At 36.0% G+C, this 19,756-nt stretch overlaps 1 protein-coding gene across 5 annotated transcripts in view; it reads left to right on the top strand.

Annotated features, from left to right (window-relative positions):
- GRM1 (glutamate metabotropic receptor 1) overlaps nt 1-19,756 on the top strand; it is a 328,106-nt gene that overhangs the window by 96,171 nt on the left and 212,179 nt on the right. For all 5 annotated transcript variants that reach the window (XR_001517211.1, XR_001517210.1, XM_006915341.1 and 2 more), the window contains one exon: nt 10,482-10,731. Coding sequence is in view for 3 of the 5 variants with exons in the window: in XM_006915341.1 (XP_006915403.1) it covers nt 10,482-10,731 (250 nt within the window). In the remaining 2 variants the exon portion in view is untranslated. The remainder of the gene's footprint in view (nt 1-10,481; nt 10,732-19,756) is intronic.

Below are 19,756 nucleotides of genomic sequence, written 5' to 3'. Positions count from 1 at the left end.
CTAGACAGTATGTCTTTCTGTTACTTCATGGTCACCTAATGAGCTTGTTCTGTAGTAAGTGGCCCTGTTTTCTCTTATGTTGCCTGTTTCTGCAGAACAGTGTCTTGTTCCCTGCTTTTCAGTGACTGTATCCCTAAAAGTGAGTATTGGCAAAAATAATCCTGCAGGCAAGATACATTTTAAATGGTTACACAACAAATGCTTTCTCTACCCCTACAGTAATACACTTGTAAAAGAATCAGATTGGGGAAGGAAAAAGCTGTTGAAAAAAATTTTGCTAAGCAGATGCTTATTCTAAGTACTGAGAATATAAAATATGTTTTGACATTGAAGCTCTAGATTATGAAAGAATGCTGATTCATATTGTTCTAGAATCACCAAATGCTCATGCTATACGGAAATTTAACAATCTAGTATAAATCCAATATTATGAACGTGAGCAAAGAAGACAGAATGATTAACGGCTCAAGGTCACAGCTAGTTAGAGACAGTCAAGACTTCTGGCTCTCATCCTGGAATTTTTATAGTAAAATATCTTATAGACGCTCAACAATGTGATCACATGAAAATAGCTAAGACCATCCTAATGGTGGCTTAGCAGGTAGGGATTCACCCTTCTCATGCAAGAAGACATCCAGGGGAAGGCAGTGCAGGGCTAGAACAAACAATAGTGGTGTTACCAGGTATTTGAACTGTTCTGTGTCCTGCTCCTTCAGCTTTCATGTGTGTTCATCCTCATGTTTGATCTTCATCATGTGATAACACATGGCTGTTGCACCTCCAGGCTCAGGTACTTGTACTGGTGTAAAAAAAAAAAAAAAAAAGAAAAAAAAAAGCCTAAGAAGCATGCCTATCATCTGACCTTTTCAAAATTTTTTCAGAAGCCTCACCTGGCAACTTCTGCTTAAATCTCATTGTCTGGAACAGGGTCACTTCTGCATCTCTAGCTGCAAGGGAGTCTGGGAAGGTAGGTGCTTTTGGCTATGCACAGTCACCCCAAACAAACTGGGTATTTTTAGTAAAGAAGGATGACAGAATGGATAATGCGTAGGAAACTACTAGAGTCTGAAACATAAAGTATACTGGAGGAAAGTAATTAAGGGCCATAGGTTTTAGAGTCAGACACATCTGAGTTCAAATTCCAGTTTTGACAATTTTGGGACAGGATACATTACTTCCTTAGGCCTCAGTTTCCTTTGTTAATGGAGGTAATTATGGCAAAATGAGGAAACGAGGTTGTAGTGAAGTTAAAAGAAGATAATTAAGATATAATATGATCTCGATTAATTTTCACATTGTACCACTGCTTTAGAATCTGGTAAAATTGGTGTTGCTTACCCTCCCTGGACCAAGTTGTACTTTGAATTTTTAAAAGTAAATTTATTGGTTAGTAAAATTATATAGATTTCAAGTGGACAATTCAATAATACATCATCTGTATATTGCACTGTGTGTTCATCACCCAAAGTCAATGTCTTTCTGTCACTATATCATACTTAATGGTGAAAAATGGAAAGCTTTTCCTCTAAAATAAGGAACAAGACAAGGATGCCCACTCACACTACTCTTATTCAAGATAATATTGGAAGTGTTGTAAGGAAGATCCTTGTAACTAGAATTTGGTGGACCATAAAATTATTTTCTGAAAACTAAATTTCTCAGTCAAAAATATGAAGGCATTGATATTAGAAATTTTTCAGTAGAAAGATGGGAACAGTTTATACTATCATTAGCAGTATATGAGAATGCTCATTTCAATAAACTCTTGCTGACTCTGAGTGTTATCATTAAAAAGTATATATATATAGTGTGTGTGTGTATGGTGTGTGTGTGTGTGTGTGTGTGTGTGTGTGTGTGTGCGTGCGCATGCATATTGGAATACTTTTTCTGAACTTGTCGCTAAATATAACCTTCTAAGTTCTGATTGTATATTCAAAGCCACATAGGCAGAGAGAGTGGACAGATGTGCTAAGGGCTGCCTCTCTGAACCTGTTTCCTCCACGTGACATCTGAAAGGGGAAAAAATGCTGCTTTTATGAAAGAATAATGATTTCCTTTCACATGTTTATACCACTTCCATTTTGCCTTCTCTGAACTTCTTTCTCCATATCATAAAGAATTTGAGTTAAAGAAATAATAAACTGGGTTATTGTATAAAGCTCTAAAATTGGTACAGTGGGGGCATTTATGGCTGAAACTAAAGGAAGGCTCAGTGACAGAGACTCAATAATAGGCAAACATAGATATTTGAGTGCATTGTGTAAACACCAAAAGCCCACAAGTAAAATAAGAAAGGAATTGCTTTGTGCAAATGTAGCAGGAAAATTAATCTAGGGACAACCTGGAAACAAGGTGACCATAAGTAGAGAGTGAAGCACTGAGGTTAAAGAGATAATCATGAGCTTAAGTTTTATATATAGGAATATGGAAATAATGAAATCTAAAGCTTCTGGGTCATTCTAAAGCCTTATGTCAAATTTCATATTCTACGATTTTAGAGAGACATGGAGAGTAAAAGTAGGACACATTCCCTGAAATTTTTCTATGTTCTGGGAACTTTGCAATCATTAACATATTATTTAATAATCATGACAAGTCTCTGAGATGCATGTTATGATTCTTATTTTACACAAGAGTAAATCAAATCTTAAATAAAATACTTAAAGACTATTTATCTCCTTATGCAGGACCTAAGATTCCAACTAGACTGATCTGCATCTAAGGCTCATCCTCCTATTTACTCAGCTGTAAGGCGTACCTGAAAATTTGATGAGTCAAAGGGCAAAGCCTACTTGGCCTTAATTCTATTGCATAGAGATGACAGTCACTTTTTGGTAAAATTCCTTCTTCCACTTAGATGCTATAATTATATGTATCCAAACTGGGATAGTTAGAGGTAGGTTTGGAAAATTGTTGGTAAAATGATTCCCTTTTCTTCTCTGTGACTGTCTTGTGTAAGACAATTCCTTCCCTGACCTTGTGCATAAATTCCCTTACATGGCCCTAAGGTGGGTGGTGACTCACTCACCTCTGACTGACCAGACAGACCCATAATGCTGACTGCAGGTGTGTGGATGGAGGCAGAAGAGCCATCACATTTTTTATAAGTGGAAAAACCAAACAAATTAAAAGATTGCCAGGAAATGTTAAAATAATAGGAGTTCTTTCTCTTGGAGAAGAAAAAGCTGAACTGTGGCTTTCAGAAAGACTTCCCCCAAAAAAGAAAACTAAGAATTCAAACTAGCTAATATCTGTCTCCACTGAGAATGAAAAGGAAACGGATTTAGATTTCATTGCAAGAAATTTAGATCAAAAAGACTAATTTCCTGATAGCTATACTTGTTGAATATTGCAGTAGATTTCCAGAAGACACTGGGAAAGCAACTTTCTTAATCATAATTCTTTTAAAAATGGAATATTATTTGTTCAAGACATCCCAGGAGGCAGAATAGTTAGTTTTCAGGACCTTGGACAGGAACTGGTCCATGACCCTAGGGATTTCATTTCATATTTAGAGGAGCCTGAGACTACTATAGGACACCAAGGAAGGAATATAAGCATGAAATAAGGCGGGAATTAAAGCAGTCTAGAACATAAGACTAGGGGATCTTTCAAAGCGAAAGCATTACTTCTTTAAGGAAAATGAAGAAATATCTATATATTTTCCCTGTATGAATGTGTCCCCTCATGTAATTGATGTATAAATATGTAGAGATAAGCTATGTTGAATGCTGTTGTTTGAACAGGATTATTTATGAAGATGCGACAAGATTTGAATTTGGTTCAATATAATGGCTGAAATGTTATTTTAGCCACCCAATAGAGATCAGATTATTGCTTAAATATATCCTCATATTATGAGAATAGAAAAAAAAAAAAACAATCAGTATAAGGATGAATCTTCAGAGAAGAATTTTTGCCATGATAATAGTTTATAGAGGTGATTATGAAATCCAAGACGATATTATTTCATAGCTTGGCTTGCTAAATTCAACTTTGCTATCAAATCATTACAGATCGGTCTTTTATGAATAAACGTCTGTTGATTTGGTTTGAAAATAATCACATCTCACTTCCTCACAATCATATGTAGTTTAAAAATTCAGAGTTGCAGCTCTTGTTTTTTTCTCTACTGAGATAGTTCTATTTTTATCCTCAATTCCAGTACCTTTCTTAACTTTGGCCTTGTATAGACAATAATGTCCACTTATATTTAAAAACTTTATTAATATTCAAACAATAAAGATTATTTATAAACTTCATACTCTCTCTCATAAATCTTCCCATCAGTTCTGTTTAGAAGCTTAGTTGCATATAATATCTTAATTTGCTCCATATAAATCTTTTTGTCATGTAAGATAGAAATTAAGATTTTTCACATATTTTAATTTTATATATTATAGGCTTTGTCAGATGCCATTCCTTTCTTTCTGTCTTCTCTCTAGGTTTTAGGCAGCATCATAACAGTGATAAAGTCTGTTATAAAATCTGTTACAACCCAGTAACATATAGTACACTTCCATGTTGCAATCTTGTAGTGGTATGCCAGATGTCTCATTAGATAGATCTGTTACATAGAGTGTCATTCTATAAATCATGAACCTTCTGCTCCAGTGGGACTTCTCTACTATTACTTCTAAAAACACATTTTGTAGATTCTCATTCACTCCTATTCACCTTGAATACCAATCCTTTGCTTACATTCTTCAAGGCCCAGTTTCATTCCTACTTTTCCCAAGGGGTATTATCTGATATTCCTCCTCTCTCATTCTGAAATTTAATATTATGGTATTTTTACTTTCCTTTGTGACATATACAGCTTATTATTGTTGCTGTATCTTGTGAGTTTGTGTCATACCTTTACAGTTGTATCGTGAATCCACATAAGTGGCAGTATAAAATTTAGATGTTAACTCTTAGATAAACCACTGTATGATTTTGGGCAAGTTACTTAACCTCTTACAGCTTTCACATCCTCATCTGTAAATGAGAAGTTATAACTTCCAAATGGAGCTGTAATGATCAACAAATAAAATGCTTAGCTATTTTAGCACAGTGCCAGACACATAGTAAATATAAATCAATTTGAAGGCAGAGCCCATGTCCGATATTTCTTGGCAACTCCTGAAGTTCAGAACCCAGGGATTTTTTTCTCACGTTGAGAGCTCCATAAACTATTTGCTAATTGAATGTAAATATGCTGCCTTCTACCATGTCTGAGTGTGTACAATTGCATGGCCTTTTTATTTTTTACAAGTTTTATTAAAAGCCAGTTCTTCATATGTTCACAGGTCCTTGCAGGGCTGCATGAGAAGTGTCTAAATAAGTTTTTTAATACCAGGAAAAGCAAGAGGAAGCCCGAGTGGCAGGATGGAAGGAGGAGGGGAGGTGGGTTTTGTGCTGAGTGTCTTATTTTCAGTCTGGTGTCATTTACTCATGACCTGGTAGACAGGCGAAGAATGTATGTCCTTTAGTTTTCTTTTTATCTGTGGAAAATCTGTTTATATTTGAAGACCCAGAATAAAGGCACTTTCTTTTATTCCCTCAGCTTTATTGAGATATAGTTGGCAAAGAAATTGTATATATTTTAAAATATACAATGTGATTGTTTGATATACATTATATTGTAAAATGATTACTATGGTCAAGTTAACTCACACATCCATTACCTCACATAGTTACCATTTTTTGTGGGGGAAACATTTAAGATCTACTCTCAGCAAATCTTAAGAATACAATATATATTATTAACTATATAGTATTAAATATAATATATATTATTAACTTATATTACAGTCATCATGCTGTAAATTAGATCCTCAGAGTTTACTCATTCTGTAACGAAAAATTTTGGCCAACATCTCCCTATTTTTCCTAATCCTTAACCCCTGATACCCAGGATTCTACTCATTGAATCTATGAGTCTGACTTTTTAAACTCCATGTATAAGTAAGATCATACCGTATCTGGCATTCTATGTCTGGCTTATTTCACTTAGCATAATGTCCTCCTGGTTTATCCATGTTGTCAGTGTGTGTGTGTGTGTGTGTGTGTGTGTGTGTGTGACATTTTCTTTATCCTTTTATCTATTGATGGACACTTAGGTTGTTTTCATATCTTGGCTATTGTGAATAATGCTGCAATGAAGATGATTGTACAGCTATCTTTTTGAGATGCTGATTTTATTTCCTTTGGATGAATGCCCAGTAGTGGGATTGCTGGATTGTATAGTAGTTCTTTCTATTTTTAATTTTTTGAAGAACCTCATGCTGTTTTTCATAATGGCTGTACCAATTTACATTCCCATCAACAGGGCACAAGGATTCCCTTTTCTCCACATCCTCATTGACAAGTGGCACTTTCTTTAGGCAGCTTTTCCTGATTCCTAACCTCCAGCACCTCTATTAGATACTTATACTAGTCTTTGTCATATCATTAGTTCTGCTGCTACTAAGTGAAAGTAACATGATTTTAAGCTTCCTGGAGGCAGTGTTCTGAGGCCTTTGTATCTAGTACTGTTATAAATATAATGAGTACAATGCAGTTGTTTTAAGAGTCAAATTAGATAATGTTTATAAAAGCAATTTTAAAACATTACAATTTATAAAAGTATAGTTATTATGGTTGTTCTTCCTCCATTAGAACTATCCTCATGGAAATTTATATATTAGTTTGGGGTCCTTTAGGAATTGTGAGAGAAATGGGTAGTTTAAACATGATCCAATGCATGGTACTCAGCTCTCCATCAATTTGTGTAATAAGGAATTGCTATCCGAACAAGAAAATATGAATAAAGGAACTGGGACAAATATTTCATGGAATCATTTGACTTATGCATATACTTTTATGGATTATGCAAATATACATGTTTAATTGCTTTTTGCTATTAAGAGAAATGAATAGTCAAGTAATGTAGAACTGTTCCAGTTCTAACACAAATAAGCTTCATGCTAAGTGGTGAGCAATTTCCACTCTCTGTGGCTCAATTTTCTTGTCTGTAACCTGAGGGGTTTGGACAGAATATGTCTAAGGCCTTCGCTAGATTTAAAAAACAAGGATTTTCTGGTTCAAATGTATAAAATATTCTTGCTCATCTGTTCTGCATGTTTTTTGATCAAATAGTTTTCTGTGATCGAAGTCCAAAGATGGTACCTTAGCAGTAAAGTTATCTCCCTTGTAACACTATCGTATGGCAGGGGAATGGTGCCTTTTGTTGAGGGAGTTGGCTGGTGATGTCTGTGTACCTTGTGGTTTCCTGCACCTGCATTTATTGTGAGAAAGAAGCATCTGACTTCCTTCCTCACGCCATCTTCTGCAGATAGACGAGGCATTCATTTGTCAGCTGCAGTTTTTACCCTTAGAATCAGTCAATGCCTCTTGTCTGAGCCTTGATATGTTTTCACAGTCCATGGAGCTGCAGATTTTATGATGTGTTAATGCTTCCCTGTGGACTGGATGAGGCCACCTAAAGATGGTTAAATTAAAAGGCAGCAAATACCTTAATTGGTAATTAATCTTATAAAAAGGAAACAACAAAGCTTTCATTTCAAAAATATAGAAAAAACTTATTAGGTTTTATTACAATGCCTGTAAAACTTTTATAGATACTGAGATTTAAGTCTTAAGTCCTTTTTTTTTTGATAACGACATCCTTTTTAAATTATTTTGACTTAACTATCGCTGTAATTTTGTAACATTTATCTTGAGAAATTTTGAAAACTGCTTCCAAGTTGTCCACCAAAAATTTGAACTGCTTTCATCAAAAGCGAATATATTTGTGTCTCTCCAACACCAAATTTTATTAATTTGTGCTCTAGCACTTCCCTATGGAATCAGACAGAAACTAATCTCTAGTTGAGATGATACTCCTGATTCTCTTGCTCTTCCTGTCCTCAATAAGTAACTTGAACAAAAATTTTCATCTCAGCTCTGTTTTTAGGGAACCTGACCTAACACACTTGATTTAAGGTGATAGAGGTCAAAACAAAGAGAAGAGACTGGATTAGGAACATCTTAGAGGTAGAGTCCACAGGAATGGATCAGCAATAGAAGGGAACTATAGACACCAAATTTCCTAAACTTTGTTATTGAGCAACTTGCTGGGTAATGGCACTGTTTACTAATAAGAGATGTCTGGAAGGAGCAGGTTTGCAAAGCAGAGAGGGAAAAAATTCTATTTCAGATATGTTAAATTTGAATGTCTATAAGTGGATATGTCAGGCAGGCAATTGAATGTACTAATCTTGCTCCAAAGGGCAGCCCAGTCTGAAGATCTATGTTTAGAATTCAAACATGGTTTTCAAATGGTGTTTGAAGAAATGTGACTGAATGAGGGTACTTTGTGAAACTATAGATGAAGAGAAAGTTTTCCAGGACCGTGACCTGGTATGACAATAGTTGAAGGCTGAGCAGAGAAAAAATATCTAGCAAATACCTCAAGGAGTAGTCAGCGACCGATGAGGAAACTGTGAGAGGGCTGTGTCACAGAAACCAAAAGGATAGAGGGTTTCAAGGAGAGTGTGGCCAACTGTTGAATACAGCTGAGTGGTTAATGAAGATGAAGACAGAGAACAGATCATGAAATATAGCAACAGGGAAATTATCAGTGACCTTGGCAGGAGAAGAGTTTGACAGGAGAAGATTCTGAGGGCATAGAAATAAGTGGTAAAGGAGAGAGTGGGTGATAAAGAAGCAAACCCATTGACTTAGGCAACTATTATTGCTGTGAGCAGTAGTAGTGAATGGATAGTAACTCAAGTGGAACAGAGTCCAACGGTTTGTGTGTGTGTGTGTGTGTGTGTGTGTGTGTGTGTGATTGACACCATTACAAGAGAGAAGTTGATTTTACAAAAGAGTGAGCCAATTGCAGGATAAAATCCATGAATAGACAAAAAGCAATGGGGCTTAGTCTTCAAGAGCAGTAGTTGGCTTTATCCTGAAGCAGAAATACTTCAGGTTTACAACAGGAGGGCTGCCAGAGAATATGAATGCCAATGAAGAAAGCTTCATAGGTTGTGGTATGTGGCTGATTAGTTTTTGTCAGATTGTTTCTGAGTTCTTCTTGAAATATGAAATGAAGAAACTAGCTGAGATGGGGGTCAGAGGTGGAGTCAGTAGTTTGGAGATTTGAAGAGAGAAGAGTAAGGATAAAATAATTATATTAGAGACCAGGAAAATTCATTTACAAGGGTGAAGTGGTACAATTTCTTTGCTCTTTGAGTGTCTCTTTTGGTATGCATACTTGTGAATTTTAAGATTGTAAGTTTTCTTCCAGGTGTGTTTAAGTGCTCAGGTGTAAACATGGAATAGGTGAATGGTTGGGTTTAACTAACATTAGGGTTTTTTTCCGGAAAACACAACAGAGTTAAAGAATTTTCAAGAGAGTGATTATGAAGGTTGACTATGAGTTCTAAGCTGGGCTAAGAGGCAAATGAGAGGAAAGATGGAAAGAAAAATAGTTAGGTAAATGGATTTGAGGTTTTTGTGAGATTGAATGAATGCCGGAGTATGGATAGTAGACTACATGAGCTTGAAAGATAAGAGGGGATAGATAAACAGACCGGGATGTTAGACAACCACATTCAGAGATATTAGCAACATTGTGATGAGGTCAAAAGTGTGACCATAGAAGTGGGTGGGTTAAAGGAATTATCAGTGGATGTAGGGAGTTGAGAAACTGTGGGGACATAATATCGAGTCATTTACAAGGGTATCAAAACCCCTAAATTGGAGAAAGAAGTAGAGGAATAGAGGACACTGAGGTGGAAGATAAAGTCACTAGGGAAACTGAGAGATGGGAAACTGGCACAATGTGATATTTGTTTAATTTCATCCATTTCTATGAGTTCTTAGTTTTTTCAAAGTATGTTTTAAGCATGGTATTAAAATAAAAAATCAAAACATAAGGCCAAATCTCCCATAATCCCCTTATTTTAGCAGAGGGGGCTGGATTTTGACTAAGCTGGTATCTGTTTCCTGTCTGCTTACTCTGACATGGCCGGGTGTTCCACTTGCTTTGCTTACTCACCCTTCATAATGTGGCAGGGCTTGTTATTACCACGAGTGTGTCTGCCTCTTACCAGGCAGCCAGCTTGAAGCAAGCCCTCAAATGAACCAGCCTTCTCTTTGTGCTGGTTGACCTCCTACCCCAATGTACTGATTTCTCCAACATTGCTAAAATTTGGGACAACCACTACTAATCATGGTTGTAAATAGGGCAGCAGTCCTTCATTTCTCAAAACTTGTTTCACTGTGGATGTCCTAGTTAGATAGTCTCTCATCGTTTTCACAGAGTTGATCATTTGATTACATTTGATTATTCTCCTGGATCAATCCAGATCTTCCATGGGTCCCAGTTATATTTACAAATTATTTGGCAAATCTGTCCCCTCCATTTCCCGTGACTAATGAATCCTTCTTCCAGGTTGTGAGTGCTGCTGCTGCCAGGTTCTCTTGAACATCTACTAATTGTTTCTGGACAGGGAATTATGGAGAGAGTGGAATGGACGCTTTCAAAGAGCTTGCTGCTCAGGAAGGTCTCTGCATCGCCCATTCAGACAAAATCTACAGCAATGCTGGCGAGAAGAGCTTTGACCGACTCCTGCGCAAGCTCCGAGAGCGGCTTCCCAAGGCCAGAGTGGTGGTCTGCTTCTGCGAAGGAATGACGGTCCGAGGCCTTCTGAGCGCCATGCGGCGCCTTGGCGTTGTGGGCGAGTTCTCACTCATTGGAAGGTAAATTATTCTCCTTTTTAATCTCTCTCTCATGCAGACACACATGCACGCACTTTAGCACACAAAACTGGACTCCAAAGTGGGTGAGATGTGCTCTGCTGGGCTAAACGTTAGTTCCTGAATCTCAGTGGGAGTGGGGCTATTGTTATTTTCCTGATAGAAGAGAACAGAGAAGTCAATAACAAGATAAGAGTATTTCAGAAAATGGTGGGGAGTTGTTGCCAGTATGCTTTGTCCTGGAGAATTATTCTTTTAATTTTCTTCCCACCTCTTCCACCCCACCCTCAAACACACACACACATGCACACGCGCACACGCACATGCACACGCACACATACACACACCACAAACGCTCATGTCTTCATATTTCCTAAGTATAGAAATCTTAATAGGTAGGTATTGGTGAATGGAGGTCAGCAGTGAGTATGGAAATATACATTAAGATTTGAAATTTAAAGAATTGGCTAAATGCTAATGAAAACTCGTAGCTGACCATAATTTCTTATACTTATAAAATGGCTGAGGGTGATGCTTTCAAAATGTGATTTCTGGAACTGTGGGTGGTGGGTTCCAAAATCTCTGTTCTTCTTTCTAGATCATATGTACTCGTGTAGAAAAAGATTTTTAGTCCCATTGTATTTTTCACAGAGTTTTTGGTCTAACAGGTATGTTGTTTAATTTGCTATCTTCTAATATTGCATAAAAGAACTGGTAAAATTTTTCCAAAGAACCTACTGAGTTTACTTGAATGAAAACCTCCGCTGATCTCTGACTCCGTCATGCTTTTCTTCCAGATCTCTTTTTCTCCTCTCCTCTACTGGCTAGAGTACAATCGTATCACATCCACTAAAGTACCTGAACCACTGACCCTCTTTGTTAGGAAACGGGGTAGTCGTGGTGTAGGCATCCTCACTGGACCTTTTCCTTCTGCCCTTGAACTTGTGGTAATGACTGCAGTAGTAGTAAGACTAATGTCACCGTCATTTGGAAGTAGAGGCACAGGACACTTCAAAGACTTTTGAGAAGAAGGTAGGATAGAAATACAATTAAATGAATAAAGAAAGAAATACTCTTTAGGTATGAGGCAGCATGGAGTCAAGGTCAAAGTATAATTCAAGAATAAGAAAATTATTGAATTTGGGTAAAATTGGCACACTGCCACAAAGTGTCATTTTGGCATCTTCATCATGATGCAGTGTGTAAAGCCACTTAAGGAAGAAAGTCTTTTAAGAAGAAGTATTTAAGGAAGGAACATTATTTCCTGCATATGAAAAGGATGTAAACAGCATCATTGAAGTGTTATGAGGAATAAGGTTCTTAACATGTGCACTGGGACTGATGGTCCACAGGGATTCAGTATTTTTAATTGATTGTGAAAACTTACTGCTTTGATGAAGGGTGCTTGTTTAAAAAAAAATCCTCATGTTAACCATTTCCAAAGAAAAATAGTCTGTTTTGTAGAATTAATTCTCTCTAATATCTCAGAAATGGCTACCTACCTGGATTCTGGAGATCTTAAACAGATGTGGCAAATATATGAGCTTTGGGGTATATAGACTGCATAATTGTGAAATATAATTATACAAAATGCTGTTGTGAGTGATTGGAGTGTAAAGAACTCATTCCATCATTATTATTTAAAAGCTGGACTAGGGTGGCAATATAAACTTACCTCTCCTGCTAATAACGCCACCGAGCTCACACAAGTATTTCTGAGAGTCTCGCGTGTGCTTGTTCATAAAGAAGGAAGCTATATGTAATATCTACTTCTTTTATTCCTCTTTTTCTCTGCCTCACCTCTGCTGGGTTCTACTGATACATCCTATGGATACTATGAATACTGCTCTCTCAACCAAGGATTACTGCCAAAGATGCATGGAACCCTTGAGATACCGACACTATGCTACACTTGGTACTTCCCTGCCTTTCTGGGCTACATTCCATGAGGGTCTCTCAGAGTGATATTAATGGCTTTACTCTCATATATTAGAGGAGATTTGCTCACAGCTCTCTCCCTTCCCTGGGAGAGATAGGAGTCTGGATAGGAGTCCATAGGGAGCTGAGCAGGGGAAAATGCCAAATAACACTTACACCAGCCTAGAATTAGCTTTTCCTTCAGATGCTTGACTCTCCCATTTCCTGTGGGATGAATTCTGTCCCAAATGCTCCTTCATCTCTCGTGCCAATGGACATTTGGCCGGCCTGGTTTCCTCATTTCAGCAGACATGTCCTGCAGTGTTCTAGTTTAACATCAAGTTGCAACTTCAAGCTCCATTTGGAAAGTTGTCAAATATATCTCCTTCCTATTTAAAGGGGGTTTATTTACCAAGTGATAAACTCCTTTGAAGTCGAGAGCCAATGTTTAGTTTCTTTGACATTACATGATATGATTCTGGCTGCTGCCAGATTCACAAGAGGGCATTGTGTAGTTGGTGATGGACCTCTTTTCATAGAGGTAAAGATAGGAAAATCATGGTGCAGATTGCATAAGAGATATTTAATTTTAAAAAATTAGAACTTTCTGAATGAAGATTTATGTTCCCTTGCTTCTATGACTCCTCTTTTCTCTTACACTTCATATCCAATATAGAAGGAAATGTTGTGGATTCAACCATCAGAACATATCCAGACTTCGACCACTTATTGCCATTTTTGTTGCTACCATCGTGGTCCAAGCCAGCATCATCTTTAATGTGGGTTATAACAATAATCTCCTAATTGATCCTTGCCCCTCCCACCATCTCTTCTTAAGGCAAAGCAACCTTTTAAAAATTTAAGTCGGGTAACGTCATTCTTTGTCTTATACACGAAATACCTCAAAATGGATTCCCATTTTTCTCATAACAAAGTCCCACATTCTGTCACTGAAAGTAAGTTATTTATAATATAATAATAAACCATAATTACAGATATAGAATTTTTAAATAGGAATTTCTTAGAGATAATAAAAATGTTCTATATTTAATAAATGTAAGGTAATGGAAAAATAAAAACCCAACAAAGCATGGGTTAAGAATTCTAGCTCGGCACTAAGTAATCATGTGATCTTCTTTAAGTCAGTTTTTGTCTCAAGTCTATTTTGTTTTCTGCAAAAATTAATGACATGGCTCCAGATCATCTTTAAATATTTTCCAGTCCTTGAATTCATAATATATTAAGGCCATATGTCAGGCAAGAAAAGAAATCCTCGTGGGGGAGAGGGGGAGGGAAAGACCATATGACCAAATTATGAACAGTGGGAATGTTTTTAGAGATTCATTTTTTTCTAAAGATATTCATGAATTTGGATTAATCAATTTACATTTCTCACCTGTCACCTTCATAAAATCAGGAAAACATAACCAGCAGACCCACAAGAAAATCAAACCTTTAACTTTGGACAAATTGGCATCGTATTCTCACCAACATGTTAACTAACCATGGTCAAGTTAATCACCATACAAAAGAATGATTCCTTCTTGGCTCTATGAAATTGCCTCTTTTGAGATGCTTCTTAGAATTGTGCTCACCATATTTATAATTATGATTTTAATGATAGCAATGACCATGATGATGATGATGATAACAGTTGTTTAGGACTCACTATGCCAGGCACTGTTCTAAGCACTTTGTATATATCAGCCATTTAATTATCAAAACAATATGAGATGGGTACTAGTATTTCTTCCATTTTGATATATAGAGAAGTAAAGAACTTGTCAAGAGGTGCTGCAATGCCAGAGCTGAGACTTGAGCCTCGGCAATTTGGTTTCAGAATCCATGCTCTTAATCACTAAGTTACACGGTGTGTCAATCTTATTGTTTTGTTTAAGAGACGTTAGCATTACCCAATCTTATTGTTTTGTTTAAGAGACGTTAGTTTCCTTTCGGTTTGTGCTCTCTTCCAGAGATTTATTTCATTGTTCAGATTAACCTTCTTTGGTAAAAATCAACTGAATTATCTCTGTGAGAAAATTATTTTACATTTCTAATTATCTCCATTTTTGAATCCTTTTTATTTCTCTCCTGATACTAAATGTTTTCTATGATAATTAAATAAAGGGCCAATCTTTTAAGCTCATTATTTTTTATTTTAATATGAGACTTCACAATATCATTTCTGTTTGCACACAAGTCTGTATCTATGAAACTACTTACATAGAAGCCAATTTGGAATGAGTGGATGATATTTCTCTTAAATCTTAAGTTATAATTATTAAAACTCTAATAGTTAACTGATAGATTTGTTCTAATTCCTATGTTGTTCTTTTATTTGAAGCAAAAGTGAACATAAGTTATGTGTATTAACACGAAATAAAATATTGAGGGTTTGGCATGTTCAAAGCTATTAATGTATATCTGCAGTCCTAACAACCCTGAAAGGTTGATTTGAAAGGTAGAGAAATTAAAGAATTATCCCAGATTCCTCAGTTTAATAAGTGGTGGAGATAAGATTCAAGCTTACTACTATACCATCATATAGATAACACAAATATTGAATTATACTCCTCAATAATAGGAACCAGGCTTTATATACTTCTTTCTTTTCCCATCATGCCTAACACAGTGTTTTGATATGGTGACTATTTAATAACTATGTCAGAAAGCTTGAAGAGTCATTGAGAAAGCAGGTAGCTTCATTGTGTGGCCTGTGATTTCCCTTTCGTATCCCAGGATCAATAAGTTTTACCTAGTGTGGTAAGGGTTAATGTTCTTTAATCAGCCTCTACCTCTGGAATTCGACTGTAAGATTATAACTAATATTTGTCTACCTCTCAAGTTGCTGTATTTGTCTAATCACAAAATGCCTACTTGACTGTTAAGCCATAGCTGAGTGTTAGCGGTAAGTCCCTTGTGGGGACCTCTGTTCCCTTAAAAACACAGTCTTCTCTAAGGGTGCATGAGATCTTTCTGGCTTTAGTTTTGTGCCTGGTGTTAGACTTATACCGGGGCTTCCACCCTGATTTTTTCATCTTGGAAAGTCTTTATAGTAGGTTCTCGTTCTACTTTATTAAGAGTCTCTGATTGGGTATACTGGGTATATCATATTTAATTATATATTTCTTAGCCCCTTTTATTGAATTATGTCTACATTTTATAATTTCTCCATTGTACAAAGTTAACATCCAATAACCATTATGAGGTCAAAAACCTTTCTTTTTGTCCTCTCTCTCAACTATGTCCTGGCCAATCGAATTATAAGAATATGTCCTTATATTTCAAACATATATTTCGTACTGATATGTGCTTTTTATCTGTCATCTCTCCCAACTCTGTTATCTTCTCATTCATTAGACTCACTTTGTATTATCTGTCACTGAAGAGAAATCCCTCCACATCTAAAACTTGGTCCATGAAAATGCTAACAGCATGATTTTTGAGTTGAGAACAATAAGCAACATTAAACACATATTTAAAAAAAATGATTGAAATGGATTGATTGCTTTTCACGGAAAAAATCTACAGTTTTATTTTAAACAAAGGGATACTTGTTTTTTTTTACAATGTAATGCATTTTTTTTTTTCTTTTTGTCTTTTTCTTTCAGAACCTAAACATACACTTGGAAAGTGACCTCTGTATTCTTGAAACATAAGATGATATACCATGGTGTTGTTTCACCCAGTTAGTTTTTAAATGAAAAATTAGTTATTTCAGATCCCATCTTTCCAGTATAAAAAAATGGGGGAAAATATCTAAAGTTTGTAGGCTTCCGGCAAAATTGCAGAAGTTATGGGTTATAAAGTATATGTAGACTTTCAGTGAAGTGTGACATCCCTCAAAATGGATTATAATCAAGAGGTTGGCAAAGCCGTTGAGGATTTTCTGATGTGGAAGGGTCACAATTTATAGATACATGACCTGGTTTTCTCTAGGTTCTCAAGGGCAGAAAGTGATTACTAACCCGCCAACAGGACATACCTTCTTTAAAATCACTTCTGCTCCAAATGCAGATTCGTGAGAGCTTTAATAGTTTTTAGTGGATTCTTTAGAATTTTCTATATACAAGATCATGTCATTAGCAAATAAAGATAGCTGTACTCCTTCCTTTCAGGTTTGGATTTCATTTACTTGTCAAATTGCTTTGGCCAGAACATTCATTAAAATACTGAATAGAAACACCCAAAGTGAACACTGTTTTCTTGTTATTTTGGGAGGAAAGGAATCAGTCTTTCTTTTGTCATTAAGTATTGTCAGCTATTTGTTTTGTAGATGCCTTTGATCAGATTGTAGAATTTTCTTTTTATTCATCTTATGTATTATGACATCACTAGGTGATAGGAATTTTTTAGCTCCATTATAACCTTATGGGACCACTGTCATATGTGCAGTTCATCATTGACTGAAACATCATTATGTGTCACGTGACTGTATGATTATTGAATTGTTTTTCCTTTTAACTCAGTTTTTGCTTCATTTACTTTGAATATCTGTTGCTAAGTATACATATGTTTATAATAGTTATATATTCCTGAAGGATTGATGTTTTTGTCATTGGAAAACTTTCCTCTTTACATCTAGTGATTCTTTCTGTTTTGAAGCTTACTTTTCTACCTGAAATGAGTATAATCACTCCACCCTTTTATCATTTTTGTTTACATACATATCTTTTTCTATCCTTTTACTTTCAACATATTTGTATCTTTGTATCTAAAATGTGTCCTGTAAACAGTTTGTAGTGGATCTTACTTTTTAAATCTAGTCTTTTCATTATGTTTAATCTTTTACATACGATGTGATTATTGATATAGTTGTATTTACACTGACATTTTACATTTTGTTTTCCACATATTTCATGTCTTTTTGTTTCTCTAGTCCTTTAGTCATTTTTTCACTGTATTTTTAAAAATTCTTTTTTTAGTTGTTGTTCTAGGGCTTCCAATATACAATTAATCCTTGAATGAGGCAGGGGTTAGGGGCATTAACCTCCCAAGCAGTTGGAAGTCTATAGATAACTTGAGTCGGCCCTTGGCATGTACAGATTCCCAACTTCCATGGAGTTGACCCTTGAATAACAGATTTGAACTGCACAGGTGATTTGAAAAAAAAAATCCGCATATAAATGGACCTGCACAGATCAAATCCATGTTGTTCAAGAGTCAACTGTATTTTCATCTGTGGTTGGGACCCCATGGATGCAGAAGGCTGACTAAGGTATATGCAGATTTCAGCTGTGTAAGGGGTCAGCTCCCCTGATGCTCATGTTGTTCTAGGGCCAACTGTGTTTTTCACTCTAGGATTTCCTTTTAATTCTTTTCTATTACTAGTATCTCTTTATTGATATTTCAGGCATTGTTACTGTATCCTCTTTTGCTTCTTTAAGCATAGTTTCCTTAGTTCTTTGAACATCTTTATAACAGATACTTTGAATTTTTTGTTAAAGCTGACATCTGGTTCATTTCCAAGGTAGTTTTTGTTGCCTGTTTTTTTTTTTTCATGTGTTATATTTTCCTATTTCTTTGAATAACTTAGAATTTTTTATTGAAAACCTCCCATTTTATGGAATACCTTGTAGCAACTCTGGATACTGCTTCCCCTACCCTCTTTTGGGGGCTTGTTTTGTTCATGTTTTTATTAGTTTGTGGCTTGACCAGGCTCTTTTTGTGAAGTCTGTTTTCCTCAAGGGTGAAGGGTTTGGTTTTGCTCCTCAGAGGGTGTAGTGTTGGGTGTGTGCGTATTCACCTTGAGACGACAGTGGTTATAGCAAGGCTCTATCAACTGCCTCTTTCTCTGATCTCTATGTTAAATTGCATATCTCATTTGTTACTGTACTCAGTTGTTCACTTCATTAATTACTGATTGATCGCTCTATTGTTTTAGACAATGTCTTGAGGCATAAATTCTCCATATTCTGATTCACTTTAATTTGGGCATAAGTAATTTTTGAGGCCAAAATATCTTTGGTTTGTTTCAACTTCTGGAAGTGAAAGGGTTGAGAAGGAGCGTAAAAATAAATAACTCCTCTCATTGGTTGATCATTACAAAGTTTCATCTATAGTCTGTGAAGGGTTGACAATTAGACAAAAGAAATTTACATTTTTTCCTGAAGTATTTATCCAGAAACCTAGTTCTAGTTATAGTCAGTGTCAGATATATTCACATGTTTGGGAGAATTTGGATCCTTGCTTTTTATCTGACATCCCTTAGAGATGAGCATGGTTTCTACATATTTTTAAGATAACGTTGGAAGTTTGAAAAAAGCATGCTCTGAACATTCCTTTTAGTATCTTTTATACTTTTTCATTGTAGTAGTTTTCCTTATGTACAAGTATATTTCCCAGAAATTACCATAGGCAATTTTTCAAAATGTAGATGTAGCTTCAGGGATTTGTAGAAACACTACACAGTAACTAGAGAATATGACTAAAAGGTTCTGGGTTTCACATTCATCTCTCATGAGGAGATAAACAGGTATATTTTCCCTTCCTTGCTCACTAAAGGTAGCACATTGTATAGTTATTAAAGTTCACGCTAGTCAATGCCTATGGGGATTGCAAACCTAGCTAAACACTCAAAGGAGCTGGAATTGCAAAATCGTCTAAGTAACAAAGTACAGAAGAGTAGCTTTCATGCATGTTTTGCCAAAATAACATAGAATGTCAAAAATTATTAAATCAATTTACTGATTTTGCTCACTACATCTTACTGGGAAATTTTGCATTGCCGTGAAATCACTTAATGAGGCTTACAGTTTCAAAAGAATAACCCTGAATTCATTAACGGTGTTTCAAGTTATTAAAAGGGATGTTTATATTTGTATCCCCAAAGCTTTCTGTTTTGAATTTTCTGTGAAGAAGGATGGGTGTTTGCTGAGCCTCACTTTCTGTAGAGAAAGACTTATGAAAGACAAATAGTTTTCATCTATTCAAGATCTTCTTATCTGAAGGCTCAACTTGGGGAGAATCTGCTTTCAAACTCATTCACTTTGCTGTTGCCAGATGAGGTTCTTGCTGGTGATAATTTCTTGCCATGTGGGCCTCTCCATAAAGGTAGCTCACATGACATCTGGCTTCTCTAGAGCAAGACATCAAGGTTGGGAGTCGGGGG

This window comes from Pteropus alecto, unplaced genomic scaffold (assembly GCF_000325575.1).
Source record: "Pteropus alecto unplaced genomic scaffold, ASM32557v1 scaffold185, whole genome shotgun sequence".
In the NCBI taxonomy this organism is placed as follows: Eukaryota; Metazoa; Chordata; class Mammalia; order Chiroptera; family Pteropodidae; genus Pteropus; species Pteropus alecto.
This window is presented reverse-complemented; position numbering and strand designations above follow the sequence as displayed.